At 37.4% G+C, this 25,737-nt stretch overlaps 1 protein-coding gene across 2 annotated transcripts in view; it reads right to left on the bottom strand.

Annotated features, from left to right (window-relative positions):
- Positions 1-1,320: 1,320 nt before the first annotated feature.
- SPIN1 (spindlin 1) overlaps positions 1,321-25,737 on the bottom strand; it is a 72,910-nt gene continuing 48,493 nt past the window's right edge. Inside the window, exons 4-6 of one of the 2 annotated variants that reach the window (XM_032634639.1) lie at positions 14,016-14,269; positions 8,889-9,122; positions 1,321-4,900 (exon numbers count right to left, since the gene is read on the bottom strand). In XM_032634639.1, coding sequence (XP_032490530.1) covers positions 4,701-4,900; positions 8,889-9,122; positions 14,016-14,269 — 688 coding nt within the window. In that variant the 3' untranslated portion in view covers positions 1,321-4,700. The remainder of the gene's footprint in view (positions 4,901-8,888; positions 9,123-14,015; positions 14,270-25,737) is intronic. The other variant, XM_032634640.1, reaches the window with a different exon arrangement.

The raw sequence follows: 25,737 nt of genomic DNA, 5'->3' as shown, positions 1-25,737 counted from the left end.
AGGTACTCAACCCTCACTCCTTTTACAATAGCACAACATGGAAAAACGTCATGCCTTCCTCACAATATTAAGAATTAAATGAAGGGACTTCCCTGGCAGTTCAGTAGTTAAGACTCTGTGCTTCCACTGCAGGGGGCATGGGTTCGATCCCTGGTTGGGGAACTAAGATCCCGCATGCCACATGGCATGGTCAAAAAACAAAAACAAAAAAACAGAAAGAGTTTGGCAAGGTACTTACTAAGCACTTTTGCTAGTGCTTTATTAGTGTCAAATGCTTTATTATCACAGAGCTGTGACTGTATCAAGTGAAGAAACAATGGAAAGCAAGCCCATCCCTGCAATTCTCCAATAGTGGCGACTGCTCTAGACCTAGTTCTTCAGTTTACAAACAGCAGTCAGCAACCGCCAACCTTTCGACTAAGCTTGCTTTGTTATTTTGGGGGAAAATATTTCCTGAGCTGTACCTTCGATACTACGAGTGATTTACCTTCAGGAAGAAGACTGTAAGATCTCGCCCAGGGTGAACACGTGTGCTTCCAGGTTCATCTTCTCCCAACACCTGTCTGCAACTCCTCCCACCAGAGTCTGAGAGGTGGTCCTGCATCCCCTTGGCCAGGGCCTCAGCAGTGGTCATTGCAGCTGCCATGCCAAGCCTCCCCAGCCACTCTGGCCGCAACAAAAGTGACCTGTCCCGTCCTAGCTTTAACCACGGATCCTTGGGCCGAACAGGGAAACATAAAAAATGAATCTAATTAAGGGCAGGCATACCATAAACTCTACTTTTCCCTCTCACTGATAAAATTATCCAGGAAGATAAAATATAGAGTACATATAATTCCAGTATTACCTACATGTCTTTGTCCTTACTACTGGGAAAAAAAAAAAAAAAGATTTTTTCACTGCAGAATTTCACTAGTTGGTATTTAAGTATTAATAAAAGCAATATATAATTATAGCAAGAAAAGATGTGAAAGTATAAAACACACATTATTTAATTCTATTTAAAACAATTCTTTTAAGTTTAAAATTTTATGATAAACTGAAATTTCTCATTAATTGCTAATCACAAACTTTCATATTTTGGACTATATAATATATTGGGGCTATTGATTATTGCTCCCTTTCTTTACAGGTACTATTAATTATCATTCAAATAAAAATTCTATTTCTTTCTGTTCCTATATATATCTGACATTTACATTTGGTGAAAAGAGGGAAAAAAGGTCTCTTAAAATCTTCAAGTAAAACTTCAAAAACTTTTTCAGAAGCACGTTTAACACATCACAGTTTGCTCATAAGCACAAAATTTACAGTCAAAAGTTGCACATAAAGGGTTTATTTTAAATGTTTTAAGGATAGGATAGAGTTACATCATAATTATAAAAATTACTTACAGAATGAACAGATTTATATTGTTTATACTTCTAAATGCAGAGAACAGGGAACTGTCTACACATTGTATAAAATAAAATTAAAATTAAAAATGAATTCAAGCTTGAAAGATGAGGTCATTTACCTAATATTAAAATGCGAACACGAAGACCTCTGAACTATACACATTCGTTCGAACTGCACTAATGATGGAAAATACAAAAAGCGCAGCATTTCCAAGGAACCACAGACATTTTGACCATAATTATTTTCTGTTACAATAATTCCTGTTTTGTCTTTGGAGAACTTTTTTTTTTTTTTTTTTTAAGACAATCAGCTTCAAGAATGTCTTCAGGCACTACAATTTGTGACAATCAAAACAGCCTTCTAATGGGCCCACAACGTTCAGAGATTCAAGCCCAATGCACTTCAGGGTTTGGCACGTAAAACAATAATAGAAATGAAATCTGGTTTAGAAGCAACTGTGATTGTTTTAAGAATGCACAGTCCCTTCAAATGCTGCATGACATACACAACTGGAAAATCACCTTCGGTTGGCACTACATTTGCTTCACCAGTGCATCTTTATCCTACAACCACTGAAACAGCACAGTTAAGCAAATATACAGAAACTGAAACCAAATAAAAACAAAGATAGAAAACAAAAAACCTAAATATATTTAACATGCAATTTTAGTTAGTTACATTGAACATTCTACTTAGAATAGAGCATGCAAAAAAGGATGGTCTGCTTTTAAGGTTTTCCTTTGAAGCTTTACATGGCAGCCAGACATCACGCACACACACACACACGACACAATAATACTATAGCAGGTCAATGAGAAAGGCCAATACATTTTATACAGAGATTCATGTCTTGTGTTGTCACAAGTCCCATGATAATTTTGGAAATTAATGTTGTATTCCTAGAACAAGGAACCAACATTCCGATACCAGGAAAATGCAAGCAATGCATGCAGATCTGAAACATGAGCCTAGACGAAGCCTGAAATACTCGGCTGGGGAGCAGAGTTAGTCATGGCATCAGGAAGTGTGGTTTAAGCCACCAAAAGAAAAAAGAATGGGAAAAAAAAAAGGAAAAAACAACAAAAAAAAGACCCCTTCCCCTTCCTTCAACCCTAAAGGCAATAAATGGAATAATGATTAAAATAATGATGATAATAAATCACGTCACATTCATCTAGAGAGATCATGTGGTATTAAAAGTTGCTAAAGGTACTTGCAGAAAAACCACAATGCAAGTCATTAAGTAATGCCAGAAATGTTTCAACTCAACTGACCCAACCCTCAGGATATCTCCAAAGGACTTTGTTTTTCAGTCTGAAGTCACTGTGTCCTGTTCATGCAGTGCACGCTGGACAACACACTCTCTGGGCCACATGTGTCCACTTGGGCACAGGGAGCTGGGCTCAACCTTGAGATTCACATGCAGGAACTCTTACAAGAGCCTCCAGGAGAACAGATGACAGATCTGTAGCATGACACTTGTTTCAAGCACAGGAGGAACACCTAAGACCTGGGTACCCACTGCATGGAGAAGCTCACCCCTGGCTGCCCTCAGTGAGGCACTGGGCACGCTGGAGAGAACTGGGGTGCTGTATTTACATGGTGCGCGAGGTTACCACCCACCAGCACAACAAGGCACAGCCTTCCTGAAGGCAAAAATGGGCATCACACAAACCATGCAGAGCGCAGCCTTGAAACTACAGAATCTCTTAACATCAAGAACAGCCATGACAGACGTCACACAGACCTGGTGTTTGACTGAGATTCATATGCATTTAAGCTTTCTGCCCAAATCAGAGGTAAGATTTTCAATCTCCACAAGATTGGTTTCACATATCATCTTTCTCCTAGCTTTCAAACTGCCAGGGATCATCAAAAACAAAGTGATAGACTGATGTTCTGCTGCTAAATGAACCACTTTTGCAGTTCTATTTTAGTTAAAACCACCTTGCAGGAAAGGATTCAATGGCTAAGGGCTGCTATCAGTCACACCCACAAGCCTGTGCAGGTGACTGACCCTGATGTGGTAGGATCCACCAAATGGCATGAATCCACATCAACAGCATACCATGAGTAAGAACATACAGCACCACAAGAGGTGTCAGGAATTTAAGCTGTTATTTGTCTAGACATTCTTTGAGGGGAAAAGTCTTCTGACCATAATCATATATCAGTAATAACAGTAATAAAAATAAAGGTATCCCAGAGAACTTGTTAAAAGGCAACAACGTCATTCTTAAACTTACATTTCTAATATAAAAGCACTACGTTCTTCCAGGAACTTACCAAATACACATAAACCGCTGGTACACTGTTGCCTTTTAAATCCAGGTACTAAAATTCCAGATTACTAATTTGTACAAATAATGGACCAAATGTGCCATCCAAAATACACCTGCATTACACTATGTGGACCAAGTACCTGGGCTTTGCTTAAAAAGAAGTATTTATGATAAAAAATGTAAACAAATAATATACAAAGCTTAGAATTAAAGGCAGCCTTTTACCCAGATTTCTAACTGTTTTGTAAAATTGTAATGTGGGTCATTAAATGTTCACAGGTGATTCATATTTGAATTTACAGTTTAAAGCCTCCAGACTGAAATGGTGCTCTGAACCTGACTTTCAAAATAAGCTGAATGTCCCAATGTGCTTCCTGTGCCCAAATTTAATTTTAAATAAACAGCAGTAATACACTGAATACACTAAATACAAATGGCTTGGGTCAGCACTCCTGTTAAACTGGAGAAAATTATGTAACCCCCACTCCAATCCACAAAGAAAGGACTGCCCATGAAGTGTGTGTGTGTGTGTGTGTGTGTGTGCGCGCGCGCATGCACACAGATCTATGTGTATGTATATATACATTATATATGTATACACACAGATATAGATAGATAGGTAGATATAGATACATATATATCTCAAAAAAAGGCAATAACAAAAATACCAAACTATGCTTGCATTGTGGCAGCAGAATAACAGTGTTAAGCGTGAAGGGGAAAGTGGATAAGATCTACTACAGTTTTAAATGACTATGATACTAGCTTAACTTTTACCAGACTTGCCTGTAACTCCCTTCCAAACAGACAGACTTCTTTTAAGAGGAAGGAGTTCCTTACACAAAATGCTTTGTGTTCACATAAATCTGTACTATTCAGAACAAAACCAGTTCTGCTGGCAGAGATTGTGGGTTCGCAGGGACATTTAAGCTTTCATTAAACTGGAAAGCAATCAAGTCTTTATGTCTACAAATTATACATTTAATAGTTCCACAAATTTGGCAAAGTTCGTGATGACATCTAGGATGTTTTCACCAAATCGTAGACATAAATATGGAAATCATCATCAAACTTGATGAAATAGACAGACGGTTTGGCTTCTACTTGATGAATGACCATGCCAGTCCTTTTAGAGCCATCTTCTTTGGCATATTCCACTTGTTTGCCTACCAGGCTGTCCACAACTTCTCCTGGTTCCCTTTCTGCTGGAGGTGAATCATCTGTATTTAAAAGGGGGAAAAAAGAGAATTTAGAGTCAATTTTTAGATACACACCAACTCACATATCTATTTTAATAATTAAAAAAATTTTTTTTTAATATCCTGAATTCATCTTGATTTTCTAGACCAAGAGTCAGCAAACTTTTCCTTCAAAGGCCAGACAATACATATGTTAGGCCTGAAGCCATACGGTCTCTGTACCAACTACTCAGCTGTATTGTTGTCACATGAGAGCAGCCACAGATGATATATAAATGAATGGTGTGGTTGTGTGCCAACAAAACTTTATTTACAAAAACAGTGTGCTGATCCCCAAGAGCTAGACATGTAAATGATTTTGAAAATCATAACCAGAAATTCTTTTGGCTTATATTTAGTTATAGCTATAATGACCTAAATAGGGATAGACTAAAAGAAGGAAAGGGTCAAGAAAAAAACTAAATACAGTTGACCCCTGCACAACAGGGGTATGAACTGCATGGGTCCACTTATACAGGGATCTTTTCCAATAGTAAATACACGATCTGCAGTTAGTTGAATCCACAGATGCAGAGGAACTGCAGATATAAAGGGCTGCCCATAAGTCATATGCAGATTTTCAACTGCACGGAGGATCAGTCTCCCCAACCCCCAAGCTGTTCAAGAATCAAATGTAATTATACAGCTTCTTTCTTTTTTAAAAAAATTTTATTGAAGTATAGTTGATTTACAATGTTGTGTTCTATAGCTTCTTAAAAATAAGGCTGTTTTACTTTGAAATAATTTCAAAGCAGATAATACCTACTGGGATTACTGAGAATGTGCCTAAATGCCTAAGTATTCCTGTCTTATCCTGTGAATCCTTAAAGCTTTTTTTCCCTCAACTTCATTTCATCACACATGGTCCTCTTAACCCAGTTTCAAAATAAAAGAGATTTCCTGTGCTATAAAAATAGGTGCTAAGTGAACTCCATCCTCAGACCAATTACAACTGAATCTCAGAGGATGGCTGAGGCACCTGAACTTTTTGAGAAGCCCCCAAGAAAATCTGAGTGTTGGAAAACACTGCCCGCCCTATGACCTAGCAAGAACTCTGTAAATTCTAGGAATACACATAAAATGAGAACAAATCATCACTGTCAACAATAAAGAAACAAAGTACAAAAAAGGGGAGCCAGGGGAAGGAGCTAGGCAGTTACAATTCTATTTTAAGAAACGCCTAACAGGTCCTGAATAACTCAAGCTCTTATCCATGTAGTAACAGAGAGCCTTCAAGTACGACAACCAGGTATCCTGGTTTGCCCAAGACAGTCAGTGCTTATGCCTGTAGTCCTGACACAATGGTTAGCAGTGCACCTTTTTATTTTCACATGTATCCTGGTTTGGATCATATCATGTATCTGTATTAACAGTAGTTTGCCTCTTTGATTATAATAAATTCTCTCATTGAATGGCATAATCTGAAACCTGCTATTCTGATCTCACACAACACAAGCAAACCACCTGAGCATAGTGTTATCAGTTCTTTAAAAAAAGGAAGTAAAGAGGAAATCTAAGCTGAACTCTTCTTCAACAGTGCTCTTCCATCAAGCACCAACATCATACCACACCACACTTTTGTGGCACCTCATGTGTACAAAGAAATTACAAACACATGATCGCCATACGTTTTACAGTAACCATAAGTGAAGAAGCCAAGGACTCAGAGGCCACTGCAGAGCTCTTTGTATCAGAACATCACAACAGCAAGTAACAGCAAATAAACTTCCATATCACTCGAAAGAAAGGAGTGAGAGGATAAAGACGTGGTTGGTACAGGCAATGATTTAATCTGCAAATGACCTCATACTTTCTATTATCAAGTCAACAGTACTTGCTTTGGACATTTCTCTACAAAAAAGTTTAAAACTTCATATAGGTTGGAGGAAATGTTTTTATGGTATGCTCTCATATTTAAATTCCTGCCTTTTTTACTTTCCATTACACATTTATAACAAATATACATGCACTTAAAAAAAAAAAAAAATCTAAGAAGGCAGAAGTCAGGGCCAGATGAGCACATGAGTAGATTCAATGAGTGGCTTGTTCACAGGAAGAACTTTAAAAAAAAAAAAAAAAAAAAAAAAAAGGAACAGAGATGGTGTTACATTGCTAATATATCCAGTGTCTGTCAGTCGGCCATATCTGCCTAGGGCCAAGAATTCATGTGTTTGAGGAAAAGCTATTGAGTAGTTTAAAGAAAAAAAAAAAAAAAGGCTTATGCAAAAGTGAAATTAAGAAAATAATTTTATTCACAATAGCATCAAAAAGAATAAAATACTTAGGACTATAAGAAGGGCAAAAAAGTATACTCAGAAAACTACAAAACGTTGATAGAAATGGAAAAAACTCAATAAATGAAAAAACATCCCATGCTCATGGGTCAATGGCTTAACTTAAGATGGCAATATGCCCCCGCCAAACTGATCTAGAGATTCAACACAATACCTAACAGAATCCCAGCTGACTTCTTTTGCAGAAATTGACAAGCTGATTCTAAAATTCATACAAAATTGCAAAGAACAGCCAAAACAATTCTGAAAAAGGAGGATTCACACTTCTTGATTTTAAAACTTATTATGAAGCAGTGTAATCAAGTGTGACACTGGCATAACTATAGACATATGGACAAATGGAATAGAACTCAAAGTCCAGAAATATCTCCATACCTCCATAGTCAAGTAATTTTTACCAAGGGTGCCAAAACCATTCAGTAGGAAAAAGAATAGTCTTTTGAAAAGTCTCTGAAAAGTGGTTTTCAGACAACTGGATTGCCACATGCAAAACAAAGAAGTTGGACATGACACATCATAAACAAATATTGACTCAAAATGTATCAAAGATCCAAGTAAGACCTACATGTAAGAGCTAAAACTGTAAGACTCTTAGAAGAAAACATAGGGGCAAATCTTCATAACCTTTGATTTGGCAAGGGTTTATTAGATATGACACCAAAAGCATGAGCAATAAAAGGAAAACTAGAAAAACAGGACTTCATCAAAATTAAAAACTTTTGTACTTCAAAGAATACTATCAAGAAACTGAAAAGACAACTCAGAGAATAAGAGAAAGTATCTGCAAGTCACATATCTGACAAGAGACTTATACCTATACTATTGACTGTTACGACTCAATAAAAGAAAGACAATGCAATTGAAAAACAGGCAAAGGATGTGAATAGATATTTCTCCAACAAGACACAAAAATGGCCAATAACACACGAAAAGATACTTGACATCTTTAGTCATCAAAAAAAATGAAAACCAAACCCACAATGAGATACCATTTCACTACCACTAGGATGGCTAGAATCAAAAAGTCAAGTAACAAGTGTTGGTAAGGATGTGGAGAAATCAGAACCCTCACACACTGTTGGTGAGAATATAAAATGATGCAACCACTCTGAAAATCAGTCTGGCAGTTGCCTAAATGATTCAACCCAGAGTGATCACTATGCCTCATCAATTCCATTCCAAGGCATATACCCAAGAAAACTGAAAACAAATGTCCACTCAGAAACTTGTACATAATTCTTCATAATAACCAAAAAGAAGCAAAAAAATCCAAATATCCATCAACAGATGAATGAATAAACAAAATACAGTATATCCAATCGAGTTGTATTTGGTTATTAAAAGAAATGAAATACAGACACACGTTACAACATGGATGAGCCTTGAAAACATAAGCTGAGTGAAAGAAGCTAGTCACAAAGGACCCCACATTATATACACCATTCATATGAAAGTCCAAAGTCCAGAACAGGGAAAGTAAATTATTCTTGGCAAAAGGGTAAAAATTTCACAACCTATGCTTTGTGCATGACTAAAAGAATAACCACTTAACCCTAATAATTAAAATTTTTAAATGTATCTGCACAAGAGTTAATCAAATATCTTGCTCTAAAGATATTTGATTTATCAAATTATTTTTGAATTATCAAAAATAAAAGTTGTCAATCTATACTTACTAGAATCGGGCATAATGCGAAGGTCGCCTTCTTTATAATCATCTAAGAGCTGGTACATGTACAAGACAGGATCTTTTTCATAGGTGATGTAAAACCATGTGTTCATTATAGGGGCACGTGCTAAGACCATTCCCCTCCACTCGTCTTTAGAGCCATCCTCGGTCTCAAACATGTGCTCCACTGCTTTGCCAATCATTGTGTCGGCTAGGTGTGCATCACTGATTCGAGATGTTGCTGGGGACAAAAAAGCAAACAATAGTTTACGTGAAAGAATCTGCTTTTTTCTTTTTTTTCTGAATTCATCTGTTCTTGGTACTGTACCTAATTAAAACTTTTAGTTTATTCAAGGTATAAAGTGTTTTTTGTTATTGTTTAATAGATAATTATTTTAAATTATGAGATAGAATTAGACTTACAGAAGAGTTCCAAAAATAATATTGTTCCCATATTCCCTTTACCCACCTTGCCTTTTAAATATCTTATATAACCATTGACCATTTATGAAAACCAAGGTATTAACCTATTCAAGGCATAGGTTTTTACTCTTGCCCCTACAACCTATTTTTTACAGTCAGAGTGATATTTGTGGCCGTTATACCAGATTGTGCTGGTCATTTGCTTAAAACACTCCAGCACTTTCCTTTCATAATTTGAATAACGAACTGCTTCTCCAGATCCACAGCACATTGGCCATCATCCCCTGGTAGCCCTCTGCCCTCCTGCTCGTCACATACTGCTTGACTGCCTTACACCTCAGCAGCATGGGCATCTTTTCCTGGGATACCCTTGGGCTGACTATGGCCCCCACATCCTCGGGGGCTGGCTCTTCCTGAGCAGATGTCCTCCCAGAGGCTTTCCAGGACCACCCGGTGAAAATAGCCCCAACAATCAGTCACCTAACCGAGCTTGATTTCTTAAAGACATTTACCACTCTCTGCAGTTATCTTGTTTTACATGTTTGTTTACTTGCTTTTAGACTGCACAGTGATGAAAGCAAAGGCCTTTCCCATCTTGTTTCCAATACTGTGATCACAGGGGTTCAACATTTGTTGTATAAATTAATTATTTCAGAGGAAAGCAGGTTGTTCTAGATGGCCTGTGTGATTAGGAACACAGGCCTCCCTACTGGTGTATCAATAGCTCTCTGCAGCCCTGCTCTACATTAAAGACATAGGTGAAAAATTACAAGTTTCATTTTCTTTTTTAATATTGCGAAAATTATGGAGGAACCTACTGATTTTAAGGTTTATCCATTCCTCACATTTTAGACAATTATCTTTAAAAAAAATTAGCACTTCTTACTCATGAGTCCTATTTTTGTCAAAGTTCAAAGGAACAAAGATTAGAATTTCTTGGTAAAGGTACTGCTATCCAATTTTATCAGGACACTGTAAACACATACGGTAGTTTTCTTTGTTTAAGTATGCAATAATTACCCAAAATAACATAGAATTCCCCACTGTGCATGACACTATAGCAAAATCCCACTAGTTTTCTTCATACCAGAAGTTATCAAACTTTCTCATCTTAGGACTCCTTTACATTCTTAAAAGTTTTTGCGCATTTGTTTATATGGATGATAAATATCAGTACCAACTATTTTAGAAATTATAAATGACATTATCTAAAAATATGTTAAAATACCTACAGAAACACATTTTTAATGAAAAATATTTTCTAACAAAAAATTAGTAAGAAATGTCTAGCTTTAAAAATGGACAGCTAGGGGCTTCCCTGGTGCCGCAGTGGTTGAGAGTCCGCCTGCCGATGCAGGGGACACGGGTGCGTGCCCCGGTCCGGGAAGATCCCACATGCCGCGGAGCGGCTGGGCCCGACAGCCATGGCCGCTGGGCCTGCGCATCCGGAGCCTGTGCTCCATAATGGGAGAGGCCACAGCAGTGAGAGGCCCGTGTACCACCAAAAAAAAAAAAAAAGGACAGCTAGAATCTCGTATCTGTTTCAGCATTCAATCTGTTGTATGTACTTTTAGTTGGTGTATAAAATCACAAAGATATGCTGTTGAAAAAATATTTTATTAGTGTTCAGATAATTCTAGGTATTCTTCTATGATACCACATCAAAACTCAACAAGTGGTAGCTTTCCTTAAAGGTTAATTGCAATGTAGAATCTGAAATCATTATCAATAAACTTCTGTCACACTATTAAATTAAAATTCATTTGTCTCCAGAATACATAAAGAACGCCTACAACTCTACAATAAACAAAACAAAAAAATCAAGTGACCTGATCAAAAAAGTGGGCAAAGGACTTGAACAGACATTTCTGCAAAAATGACATACGAACGGGCAAAAAGCATATGAAAGATTCTTAACATCACTAATCATCAGAGAAATGCAAATCAAAACCAACAGAAAATAACAAATATTGGTGAGGATGCGGAGAAATTGGAACCCTCGGGCACTGTTGGTGGGACTGTAAAATGTTAACAAACACTATGGAAAATATTACGTATGTAGGCTCCTCAGATAATTAAACACAAAATTACCATATGATTCAGAATTCCTGGTTAAATACTCAAAAGAACTGAAAGAAGGGCTCAAAGAGATATTTGTATACCCATGTTCACAGCAGCAGTATTCACAATAGCCAAAAGGTAGAAGGAACCCAAGTGTCCAATCATGGATGAATGGGGGAAAAAATGTGGTATACACATGCAATGGAATATTATTCAGCCTTAGAAAGAAAGGAAATCCTATCACATGCTACAACATGGATGAATCTTGAGGACATTCTGCTAAGGGGAAGAATCTAGTCACAAAAAGACAAATACTACATGATTCTACTTATGATGTATCTAAAGTAATCAAATTCATAGAAACAGGATGGTGGGTGCCAGGGGCCAGTGGGAGGCAGAAAAGAGTAGCTGTTGTTTTAATGGGGAAAGAATTACAGACTTGCAAAATGAAAAATTTCTGGAAACCTATTCCATAACAATGTGAATATACTTAATGCCTCTGGAACTGTACACTTAAAAATAATTATGGTAGTAAATTTAATGTTTTGTGTTTTTACCACAACGTAAAAAATCTGTTGGTCTTTGAATGGATCTTTCACCAATATATGATTTGGTAACATCATGCATTGCTCATATAGAAAATATTGTATTCACTTAGTTATGCAGATCTTCCAAATAGTGGGAAACTCCAGTGTATAACTGTGAAAGGATGAGAGTGAAAAAGGCAAATTATATCTTAAGATTTTTATGAAAATTAATTTTGACCTAATAAGCCTCCTGAATGGGCCTCTGGAAACCTCAAGGGTCCTCAGACTACACTTTGGGAACTGGTACTCTGTGACATCACATGCTTTTGGGTTGACTGACTTACTTTTCTCTCCATCTTTAGCTTAAGGAAAACAAAACTGTAACTTTAATGTACTGCCTTAAGCAAATTAGGAAAGACCATTTTCTTCCTACATGGAACATAAATGAAGTCCAAATAATTTTTCAGACTAAAGTATCATAGGGAATACCATAGTTAACTATTAATTAAATTAGGCATGTAACATATTGCTGCTTTGCACACAGGCCTTTGGATTTCCTTTTTTAAATTGCTTTTCTGTTTACAAAAGCAATCCATATCTACTGTTGGAAACAGAGATGGCCCAGAACTAGAAAGAAAAACAATAAGAAACCCTTAAATCCCATCACCAGAGATACTCATATATCTTCAGATATTTTGGTTTAGTCAAATCACTTTTTTATCAAGATAAAAGGTTTCTTCTGTCCTATGATGACAACAGAGCTAACACAGGTCATGTGGCAGAATGCAGTAAATTTCAAGTAAGCTAGCAGCCTTGCCCTTGAAGGGGTCAGAAACTAAAATTCTGGGTCAGAAAAAGAATGCATGATAATTACTGAGCACAAATAATTGATACAAAGGTGTGGATAATACTTTTTAAGCCCTGAAGGGAAGATTCTTCAATGTTAATTTCTAATGTGGAAAATGGACTGATGTCAAGATGAGGAGAAAAGAGGATGTGCTTCACGAGGAAGAATGTGTTCGGCTGAACTTAGACTAAAATGCCAAAGATTTACTATTACATAATTAGTTACCTTTGGTTAAAAATACAAATTTAAAGAAAGATTTCTGTGAAAACTGAACTATATTTATACAGGATGAATAAAGACAGTGTTTGCTATCTAAAGCAAGGATTAAAAAAATAACTTGCTGCTCTGGCAAAGTTAACTTGATGAGGAAGCATGTGTTCCAGGAACACAATGGCAAAAACAAAGGGGGAAAGGGGGGGCTAGGTAAGCGCCTTCCCTTGACAATTTAATCCCAAATTTCTATCCTCCAAGTGCAGATCTGCTGAGGCTCTATTTGTAAATATATAGGCTTTTAAGGACAATTCCAAAAGCATAAACCAGATTCAAGCAATAGCAGCATCAGTGTAATAATAATAAGAAAACATTTCAAAGTAAATACTCTGAAGAAAGTAACAACTTGGGTGTATTCCGTTGATCTTAAAAATAAAATCATATTTTATTTTAATCTTAAAAATAAAACCAGTCATGCCTTAAGGAACCTAAGGTATCCAAAGCAAAACTGATTTGTATGACATTAAAAAAGCCATCATTTCCCACAAACCTTGTACAAACGAACCCCAAAAATGCTGTAATAGAGTTCACATGTTTTGGTTGCTTAAATTTTGGCTGAAGGTACAATTATCACTTATATAATAATACACAATGATAAAAATTCACTTCACATAAAGATCCTAAAATAAATACATGAAATTTTTCTGAGCTATTATAATCTGATGAAATGAGCACACTGAATATTTGAGCTAATGAGAAATACTCTTACTCACCAGAGTCCAGATAAACTGAGCAAAATGTGGGAAATAATCATATTAGAAATTATTAGACTGTCGACTTCTTGGGGAACAATTTTATACGTCTTTATATCCTTCACAGTTCCTTGAACTTTGGTTTTAGAACATTTGCTGAGCAGTTTTTGTGGTTTTAGGTGACTGATTTAAATGTGTATCAGAAGTACTTATGCTCCAATTAAAAAAATACCAGTAATGCTAATAATCAAAAAGCATCCATTTCAATAATCATTTTTAAAGCATATAACGCACAAACAGTAAAGAGAACTTACCAACTCTATCAGGGAGGACTTCAAGCGCAGAAACTCTTTCATCTTTATTAAGTTCTAGTCCATAAACACAGTCAAATCCATCGTATTTTATAAGATACAAAGAAGGATTTACAGGCACCTGGTCCAGAACGGTTCCTTTCCACTGGGTGATGGGGCCATTCCCCTCTTTCCACCCATGCTGAATCCTGCAGCCTACGATGTTCCGCCGGGGCTGGGAAACAGGTTTGCTCGGCCCCACACTGCTCCGATGTTTTCTGTATTCACACATATACACACGTAAGGTATCATCTCAAAAGTATGCACTCCTACCAACACAACTACTGCTAGCTAGCATGCTCCCATCACAGATGCTCCGGGTCCTATGCTAGCTAATGTTGCCACACTCGGGGTTCAGGTGGCTATAGGCAGCCATCTCCCAGTCCCACAGCCGTGCAGTGGTGGCTCACAGGTGGGGCCTGTCTCTAGCAATAGAAGCTTCTTGTGCACCCTAACTCAGGACACGCAGAAAAACACAACTAGTCAATAGCAACTTAGCCTTAAAATTAAGTATCAGTTTTTCAGCTTTCTGAGTTTCCTTTAATTCAATCAACTCACAATTATCCAAATTAATCAAAGAAAGACAAGGGCTGACTACATGAAATAACCGCACATGCATATGGCTTTATAAAATAGAAATCCATTTCTCGTTAAAAAGAAACTCAATTTCACCCATTCTAATGCCCACATAATTTTGTCCCCACTGGCTTAAACAATAAGAATAAACTAGACATTTAACTTTTTCTTAAACTGGAGTTCAGGCTGGCTTCTATCCATGCATTTATACTATCATTACTTCTCTAGAAAACATAACCTTCAACACTTAAATTTGTAACAAATACTTAATGTAGTATTAAAAATTATTGAAGTAACACCAAACTACATTCTTTCTCAATTACAAACAATCGAAAAATCTACATACAATGTTTACAAGTAATACACCTGGCTCTCAATATCAGGGAAAAAAATCTTCATTTCATGTAGAAATCCAGAGACAAGGGACAAGACTTAGCTTGAACGCAAGCTGAAGGCCAAAGCCATGCTGGCACATGGATGCTGCTATATGCCAAGAATGAAAAAATTTAGGGAGCAGAAAAGAACCCACTCATAAGAACCCAGAGCTTATGTGGGCATAAAGCTCTCATCTGGTAAACCACAAATAAAAGTGGTGAACAAATGGCATAAATACAAATAAACTTTTAAAAACAAGTAATTTATTGTAGCCTGTAATATTTAAAACTACAGTTGTATATATTTTAAGTAGACCAGCTTGGTAAACTTAGTGGTTTTGTGAAACAGAGAAACAGGTTACAACAAGATATTAAAGCTGTCTCAAGGAGGCCTAGAATCAGTTGACACAGTCCTTTACCTAAGCAAGATAGGGAACACCATTTGGGGAACACCTCAGAAGGAAAACTTCTCCAGTTGGACTGTAAAAGGGTTCACAAGGTTATATGCAGGACATGAGACCAGAAAACGCTGTGTCTAACCCAGCCCTTAAGTCTCTGCAAACACCCAGCCAAATGGCCTTCCAGGAAAGGCAGAGCCCTGAACTGAGGACACATACTGAGAATAACATCCTGAGTAGGGTGAGGCCCGTGGGTAAAGGAAAGATGAAGTTCAGATGCTTACAGGGTGGGCCCAAAGGAGGCTGACCTCAACAGGTATCACATAGGAGACTATACAGAGAAACTTGAGTATGCCATGGGAATACTGAAGAGCTCTGCAGCAAGGATAGCTGTCCTGGAATACTCTCACCCCTTCTCATGTACAAAAGTCTCGGGAGAGAACCATGGTGGCACCAATGGGCAACGGAGGCAAACCCAAAAATATGCCCACAAGGCAGATGGAAATTACCACCTAACATTATGCACATAACAGAGGCCATAAAAGAGGAACTTACATCAAAAACATAAGAGCCCAGATGAGAGATAGCTACACAAGAGAAGATGTGAGAAAAATCAGACACAGTCAACAAACAAGCAGCAATTTGAAAACTTTTCAGAAATGAAGGCTAAACTAGAGGAACATGGAAGAAATTGACACCATGGGGCATTTAAGGAAAACAGATAATAAAAAAGAGACAGATGGGAACAGATATGAAATTCCAACTTCCATGTAACAGAATCACCCAAAAGCTAAAATCAGAGGAACAGAAAGAATACTAAAATAATTCAAGAAAAATATCCAGAAATAAAAGACTTAAATGTACACACATGCCCCTGGGAAAACTGACCCAGAACTACTGACACTAAGACAGTCTAGTGAAACAAACAAACTTTAAAGAAAATAACATCTCGTGGGCATCCAAGCAAAAGAACTGCATCATGTGTAAGGATAATCACATGTGTAAGGAAAAGAAAATCACACAGTGACACCATGCGTGTGCCACCAGATAACCGAGTGACAAACTTAAGGTTCTCAGGAAAGAAAATGTGAGGTGAGGGTTTTACAGGCAGCCAAGAATTCTATACTGACCTCCAAGTAAAAGTATACAGATAAAACTGTGTAAACACAAAAGAACGCGGGGAATACTGTTCTCACAAATGCTTCCTGAAGAAGTTAACAGTTGGCCATCCATATCCATGGGTTCCACATCCTCAGATTCAACCAAACATGGATAGAAAAATCCCAAAACTCCAAAAAGCAAAACTTGAATTTGCCATACGCAGGCAACAATTTACCTGTCATTTACATTGTATTTACAACCATTTACATAGTGTTTACACTGTATTAGGTATTATGAGTAATCTAGAGATGATTTGAAGTATATGGGAGGACTTATGTGGGTTATGTGCAAATACTATGCCATTTTATATAGGGGACTTGAGCATCCATGGATTTTGGTATGGTGTGAAGGGGTCCTGGAACCAATCCCCCTCGGACACCAAGGGACGACTGTACAGGACAGAGTTTCAGATAATCAGGAATGCCTGGGGACTTCCCTCATGGTCCAGTGGCTAAAACTCCGTGCTTCCAATGCAGCAGGCCGGGGTTCGATTCCTGCTCAGGGAACTAGATCCCACATGCCACACCTGAAGATCCCACGTGCCGCAACTAAGACTTGCTGCAGCCATATAAATAAATATTAAGAGGGAAAAAAAGAAAGAACACTTAGAAAAGTTTCAGCACAGAGCTGATAGTAAGCAGTGAATATCTCTTACTATAGAACAAACACAGGAACAAGAGAAATAGAGTAGAATTTAACTATTACCTGCTCTGAAAATACAGTTAACACTACTCTGAAAAGGGGAATGAAAGAAGAATATGTAAAGTATAAGAAGCTCACCAAGCAAAAGAATATTACTTGGAACAAAGTACCTGATATTAAATGGAGAGAGAAAGGAGAAAAGCAAGAGCTAAATTCAATATTGTTCATAGTAAGGAACCAATCTATATAACCTTAAATGAATTAATAAGATTAATTTTTAAGGACTTCAGTATAAAACTTAGTGGAGAGGAAAAAACCTTAATAACATATTGAGTCTGTAACTTGTAACTACTACTAATACTCAAACCCGAAAGAAAGTGAACCTCAAGACCTTTTCATAATCCCTGAAAATGTGCCACTACATCCAACTGGCCCTCTGTAGGGATATGGCTGGTGAAGGTGATTATTCCTCCTTTAGAATACAAGAATCTTTGCTAGCATTATGTTTTTCTTCAAATAGACAATTACCTATCTTCTTTTGATCTTTAGGCAAAAGTCCTTGTGTTTCATCCTGTGTACAGAATCAGGCTTTCTTCACAGCAAAGGCAGAGGTTGGTTCCCAAAACTCACTGAAGAAAGAATTCAGTCATATGCACCATTTTGTAATTCACACAGACATTCCATTATTACTACCAAAATTATAAGCAAATTCAGCATCTTCACCAGTGTGATGGTTAATTTTAATGTGTCAGGTTGGCTGGGCCACAGTATTCAGGTATCTAAATCAAGCATTAGATGTTTTCTGTGAAGGTATTTTTCTACATGAAACTAAAATGTAAATCAACAGACAGACTGCCTTCCATAACATAGTTGGGCCCCATCCAATCAGTTAAAGGTATTAAGAAAGAGTGTTCGCCCCCCCACAAAGAGGCAATTCCACCTTCAGACTCAAGCGGCAACATCAGCTCTTCCCTGGATCTCCAGTCTCTCTATGCACGCACCATTGGTGCTGTTTCTCTGGAAAACACTGACTACAAACAGCAAAGATTCCATCCTAGATTCAGAGGCATGAAATTTTCTACTACTATGATTCTCAACAAAACCAATATAAACTTAGCCATTGATAGCAGGAAAGGGCAACTGGAAGACTCACAGCAGTGATTTTCTAGTTCAGTCACTCATCCTTTCTATACTCATTAGTGGCATTCTTCTGGAACCGCAACTGCTTCTGAAGAGGGAGATGCTTGATGCTTTCTAATCACATTTCAGAACAAGCAGTTTTTATCCTGGTCACCTCCAGTGGTATAGTACACAAGGCTCTCCTCCATCTTCTGGACAACACAAGGGACTCAAATCTAGCCAGCAAGCATCCCTATTCAAAGTGGCTCCTATATCCTTTAATTCTGAAGAAACACAATCCCTCCTTTTTGCATGGATTTTATTTCCTCACTTTCTTTAAGGGGACTTTAATCATTAATTTTTAAAAATATTTATTTATTTATTTTTGGCTGTATTGGGTCTTCGTTGTTGTGAGCGGGCTTTCTCTACTTGCGGTGAGCAGGAGCTGCTCTTCGTTGCGGTGCGTGGGCTTCTCATTGCGGTGGCTTCTCTTGCTGCGGAGCACGGGCTCTAGGCGCACGGGCTGCAGTAGTTGTGGCACGCAGGCTCAGTAGTTGTGGCGCACGGGCTTAGTTGCTCCGCGGCATGTGGGATCTTCCCAGACCAGGGCTCAAACCCATGTCCCCTGCATTGGCAGGTGGGTTCTTAACCACTGCGCCACCAGGGAAGCCCTTAATCATTAACTTTTGCTGTGGTAAATAATATGCTTGGTCTATTCTAACATTTTGCTTTGTGTTTCTGTTTGCAATACTTTGTCTCATTTCCTCACCCCTTTCTTCCTTTATCTATACAGCTAGGACGAGCAAGGTTTCTTTGCACCAAATAAAGCTTCTAATGGAAGCTGTAGGAATCTATAGATCTTATTTCTAAACTTACAGCAATTACTTCTAACTTCCTAAATATCCTATTTAAATTCCCTGACAGTCCAGTGGTTAGGACTCCATGCTTTCACTGCTGAGCGTGCGGGTTCGATGCCTGGTCAGGGAGCTTCCCACAGCCACATGGCTCGGCCAAAAAAAAAAAAAAAAATCCTATTTAAACTTACAATTTTCTATTAAAATCTACAATTAATCAAAACCTATACTTTCCCTTCCCCGGTCCAAGCAAGACTAAAAGTAACAAAAAAATTCTTAGTAAAAGAAGGAAAGAATTTTAAAAACAAACACCTTAGCACCTAGTAACCCCTTCCTGGCCACTTTCACCACACTGCTGAAATTCAGTCTTTTGTTCCAAACTGTTATTTATCTTGCTACTATCTTAAAAATAATTTTCAAAAAACATTTCCTTATTTAGAAGTAAACAAGAGGATTTTTGTTGCTTTCTGCAACATTTATATTTTTCTCACGTACTGGGTTGGCCAGAGAGTTCGTTCGGGTTTTCCCGTAAACCTGAACTTTTTGGCCAACCCAATATATTTGGTCTTTCTAGACATGTCCTCTGGTAAGTCAGATAGGGTTAACAAATGCAAACTCCAAATTCTTGCAAGCCTCAAAATATTATTTTGTTCTCATCCTTGACTTGCCTAGGTATACAAGGCAGGCTCAGATTCCTTTTCCCCTCAGTACCTTTATTGCAAAAAGGTATTTTCATTGTCTTCTACCTTCCAGAGTTGAGAGATACCAGATGCCAATCTGATCCTTGCTCCTTTGAGGGTAACCCATCTTCCTCTTCAAGTTGCTTTTAGAATTTTGTTACTGGATTCTGAAATGTTACCAGGACTTGTGACATATGTTTCTAATTATCCCTCACTAGCACTTGGTCAATCTCTTGAATTAGGTAAAACAGGCTTGAATTTCAGTCTATCTATTGAATACCTTACATAATATTTTTAATTTCTATGAACTGATTATTTCTTTATCTTGAATGATTTTTCTTTTTAATGAACACACCTTCTGATATCTGAGGATAATTTTCACTTTTCCTGATTCCTTGTGAACTTCTGGGTTTAGCCTTGTCTTTGTTGAGTCTGCTGCTGTCTGAGTGGCAGCTTTCTTAACACTTGCAGATTCCTGGTTCAGCTGCCCTGTTCCATGTATGACTTTCTTTGGTGCTATCAGTGTTCCTCAGGTGCCTGATGATTCTTGGTGTTCATACTTCAGATGCAAGGAAAGATTAAGTGGTATCTGTAGCTGAGATGTATTTCTTCAGGCCAAGTCAGGGTCCCTGGTGTCTGAGTATTAAGTACAGGTTCTGATAAAGCAGCCAGGACCCAGGGAATTGTGAAGCAGCTGAGACTGAGTAGCAACTTCAAGTCAGGGGAGGTAAGGTGAGCATCTACTGCTTAATGGTTTCTCACCCATAATGATTCAGACGACTGCAGCCAGTCTTTGCTCTCCCTGACCTGAATAGATTCTAGGGGTCTAGTTTGAACATTTAACTTTTTCAACTTTTTGGAGGTCTCCCTTTGCAGCTGAAAGTGGTTGGGAGTTCCTTGGCTTAGCTGAGTTTTTATATAAATCTATTCCCATCTGCTGTATATCTTGCAGAGATTTCTCAGTGTTCTGGTCTGCTGGTAGGATGATCTTTCTACACCAATAACAAAAACTGCAAATTTAATGCAAATTACAATGAAGTACTATTTTCTAACTGCTTACAGAATAAATACAGCCCTCCTAGTGAACAATCTGGCAATCCACTGTCCCAGTAATTCCAGGTCTAGGAATTTATCAAAAGAAAACAGTGGACAAGCACAAAGCTACAGCTACAGTGAAGTTCTGAGCAGTGTTCATACCAGGGAAAACTGGAAATAAAAAATGTTCAATAGGTCTCACTGAATTAATAAGTAATAGTGTATCTATATGATGAAATAACTACATAGCTATTAAAATCACAGAAAAAACATGACATTTTATTCCTTGGCTTGTAGACACATCACTCCAATCTCTGTCTTCACATAGCCTTTTCCCCTATAAGTCTGTGTCCAAATTTTCTTCTTATAAAGACACCAGTCATTGAATTGGGGGACCTCTGTAGTCCAGTATGACCTCATCCTAACTTGATCACATCTGCAAAGACCCTATATCCAAATAAGATTACAGTCAGTTTCCAGGTGGACACGAATTTTGGAGGACATTATTCAACTCAGTACATACATCCCTCAGAGTCGTTGCAAGGAATAAATGAAATAATGTTTCCAAAGCACTTAGTACTGTGCATGGCAGGGCACACAGTAGGACACACAATTATCCATACAGATATGCAGAAAAAAACTTTTAAAACATACATTAAATTATTAACAGGTGTGATCTCTGGATGATGGCATTAAAAATAATTAAGTTGTCTTCCTCTGAATTTACCTGTGTTTTCAAATTTTTCTATGACTTAAGTATTTTACTTTCATAGGCAGATAAAACAATTTTTAATTACTCTTAATGCAATGGATGTCCTAATTCTGCAATAAACTATATATAAAAACAGATTTATACATATTAGTGTTATCAATTCCAAATTTTATTTCTGTTGCCTTTTTTTTTACATCATTTCACTAGTTCTAAAAGAAGAATTCAAGGAGATCTAATATAGATACCATTTCTGCCCAATTTATTTAATAAACAACTTAATTTGATCGAAAGGAGGAGGTAAAAAAGAATGAATGGATGGGACTTCCCTGGTGGTCCAGTGATTGGGACTCTGCGCTTCCAAGGCAGGGGGAACGGGTTTGATTGCTGGTGAGGGAACTAGGATCTCACATGCCGCGTGGCGTGGCAAAAAAAAAAAAAAAAGAATGGATGCCTCAACGAATACTAAAGACAAAAACAGTAATTAGAATATACCACTTTTTAAAATCATCAGTCAAGCTTTCCAATTATTGCACCTTGAATGCCTAAACTGTTCAAATACCCTTGCAGCCGAAGTTTACAAAGAAGAATGTTTAAAAATATTTTTAAACATATGTTAAAATATTAAATATTATTTAATATTAAGTGTAGAAATATGTAAGTTTTTGATAAACTGATTTAAGCTCTTCCAACTATAGCATCTACTAGAAGACAAGGTTTAGAACTTCCCTAAATTACAAGAAATATACTAAGAGTATCTAATATTGGGCAAAATGTTGATAATTGCTGAATCTGGATGATAGGAATTCGGGATTTATTATATACTACTTTATTTTTGTGTGTATCTGAAATTTTCTGTACTAGAAAAGTTAAGAATTATATATTAAACAAACTCTAACATTTTACTTTAATTTCTAATTGCTAATTCAGATTCAAAAATCAGTAAGAAAAACTTTAAGGGGGGACTTCCCTGGTGATGCAGTGGTGAAGAATCCGCCTGCCAATGCAGGTGACATGGGTTTGAGCCCTGGGCCGCAAAGATCCCACATGCCGCGGAGCAACTAAGCCCGTGCACCACAACTACTGAGCCTGTGCTCTAGAGCCCGTGAGCCATGACTACTGAAGCCCGCGCATCCAGAGCCCATGCTCTGCAACAAGAGAAGCCACCGCAATGAGAAGCCCGCACACCACAACAGAGTAGTCCCCGCTCGCTGCAACTTAGAGAAAGTCCACGCACAGCAACGAAGACCCAACGCAGCCAAAAATAAATAAATAATTATATATATATAAAGAAAAAACTTTAATAAAAATTAAAGCTTACTTACATGAGTTGAAATAGTATATATAAAAGCAAACAATATGTCAGATTACTGGAAGAAGATATAAAAAGAACACAAACACACGTGTGTCATCTCTGGACAGTTCAATCTAAGAATAGTACAGGGAATTCCCTGGTGGTCCAGTGGTTAGGACTCCTCACTTCCACTGCTGAGGGCCCGGGTTCAATCCCTGGTTGGAGAATTAAGATCCCACAAGCCACACAGCATGAACAACAACAAAATTTTTTTTAATAAATAAATAAGAGCAGTACAAATAAGGATGTGAGATTAATGATTTAAAGCAATGAACTTTTAAAATTTAAAATAACAGTTCCTTTAATATGGTAATGTTGTTTTTTGTTCTCCCTGGATATATTATTTTTAACAGCCTTAGTCTCTGGTATTTTCTTTGGAAAAAAAGTCTAAAATGTTCTTAACTATCATTTACTAGGTAGTCAATAAATAAACAGCAATACTGTAAACAAATACCAAGACACTTCATTCAACTGAAGACATATGGAATTACATAGCCAAGGGCAAATAAAAAGCTGCATCCCGTCAAGATCCAAACAATTCAAGGATAAAAGCAGAGAAACAAGAATTAAACATCTATAATCACTTTCCTTGTTTCTTATCTCCAGAAGCTATAAATGGCTTTTCTTGTAGTTTCAATGGGAGAAAATGGTGACCAAGTACACAGCATCCAATCATCCTTCATTGCTGTAATTTTGTGTACTCATTTCCAAACAACTTGACTTAGTTATCTAACGTGCTTTAAGATATCAGCTCTGATAATGGTCTAGGCCAGTGCTTCTCAAACTTTGGCTTGCATTGAATCACCTAGAGAGCTTTTGAAAAAAGATACCCAAGCCCTGCCCCAGAGACTCTGGGCTCCATTCCGCAGGTCTGGAGAGTGACCAAAGACTTTCTAACAAGCTTCCAAGTGCTACTGCTGCTGGCACCAGACCTTTCTTAGTAGAGCTGATCCAGAAAAAACACTAATTTCTATCCATCCATGTGCCCAAAAAAGATAAACTGAGAGTGCAGAAAATATTTCTGTACTTTGCTCAATACTTTAAATAAGTTCTCAATGTACCATTCCAATTATTTGGTCATCAAGAAAAGAATTCCTAAGAACAAACTAGTGGTTACCAATAGGGAAAGGGAAGTGGGAGGGGAAAAATAGGGATAGGAGATTAGGAGGTACAAACTACTATGTATAAAATAAATAAACTACAAGGATATATTGTACAGCACAGGGAATATAGCCAATATTTTATAATAACTATAAATGGAGTATAATCATTAAAAATTGTGAATCACTATGTTGTATACCTAAAGCTCACATAATATAAATCAACTATACCCCAATTAAAAAAAAATCTGTTTTAAGACCTTTCATCTTTTATCTAGACTCCCTTATTGACTTAAGTTGACTACTGTTTCTCATCAGTAAATACCTTACTTTTATAGTCAATATTTAAAGGCACCATACTTCTTCAAGTTAAATTTTCAACCATTACAATTCTACTATGAACCAGTAAATGACTGCCACACACCATGTACTTTGGTGTATGAATTAATTACTGACCTCTTTCCTTATTCTATTTAGTATTGTGAGATAACAGCAGTTTCCTGACTTTGTGTTCCAGCAGATTTCAAAAGAGACTATTAAGGCAAATAATTATCTTTCTGCAAAATGCATACCAGCAAGTCGAGAGAGAAAAAACTGCTTCTCTAGTACTTGTTGCTTGATAAAAGTTCTACAGCTGATACGGTCATTCCCAGCTTAAACTGGCAATATAAAAACAAGATGGAGAAAGTCAAGTTTTCCATCCAAATCACTATGGTTTTTTCATTATTTTGTCTACACAGTGTACACCCTGAGGATATCAGAGATGTCCATGGCAAACATCCAAATGCCTCAAGGGTCTTCCAAAGCACTAGTCACTTTCACTGGTGTTAATAACAGTTATTGGCAAATTGATTAAAAAGTATTACATATTTGACCAATTTAAGATTGTCAATACCATGGATCATTTAGATGCTTGCTCCAACTGTTATCTAGTCTGTGTGTTTAGGACAGAAATAATATATTTTTCAGATATGAGACAACAAAACATACAGTTCAGGAAATGGAATGTGGTAGTTAATATGGGCTTTAGAATCAGACTGTCCTATTTCTGAATCCTAGCTCAGTCACTTCTTATACGTATGACCTCAGACAAGTTACTTAATCTCTCTGTGCACGGAAGAATTCATGGTCCCTACCTGACAGGGATGCCATGAACACTAAATGAGACTACACCAGGGACACAAGGAGGAGGATCACAGTGACAGTTTTATAAGATACTAGTATTGGTATCTTATAAAATGAAAGGAAAACATTCCCTGGAAATCCTCAACTTAGCATGTAACAGCTCATGATCCATTTTCTAAATGTACATTAGTAGGAAATACACCAAAGCCCAGTCATACCTTCCAACAGTACCCTGAAATGTAAATCTATCCACTATTCCAATTAGGAAGAAAAGAGCCAGATTTACATTTGAAAACTAAAACAAAGAATCACTGTAGCTAAATTCACCTTACATGTCCCCCAACTACACTTCCCTTCAAGATGTAACTTCAGTGCAGATTTCCCAAATAACCTCCTGGGAAGCCAGGAAAGGCTTGTCCACCAGCTTGTCCCCCAAACACACCAAGGACCCTAGCCCGCAAGAAGTACAAAAGTGTGTTTCTATTTACTTTAAAAAATGAGAACAAGACTCAGCTACACAACGTTTCTGGGTGCAGAGGTACTGCTCCAAGCACTGGAG

Source organism: Phocoena sinus, chromosome 6 (genome assembly GCF_008692025.1).
Source record: "Phocoena sinus isolate mPhoSin1 chromosome 6, mPhoSin1.pri, whole genome shotgun sequence".
In the NCBI taxonomy this organism is placed as follows: Eukaryota; Metazoa; Chordata; class Mammalia; order Artiodactyla; family Phocoenidae; genus Phocoena; species Phocoena sinus.
This window is presented reverse-complemented; position numbering and strand designations above follow the sequence as displayed.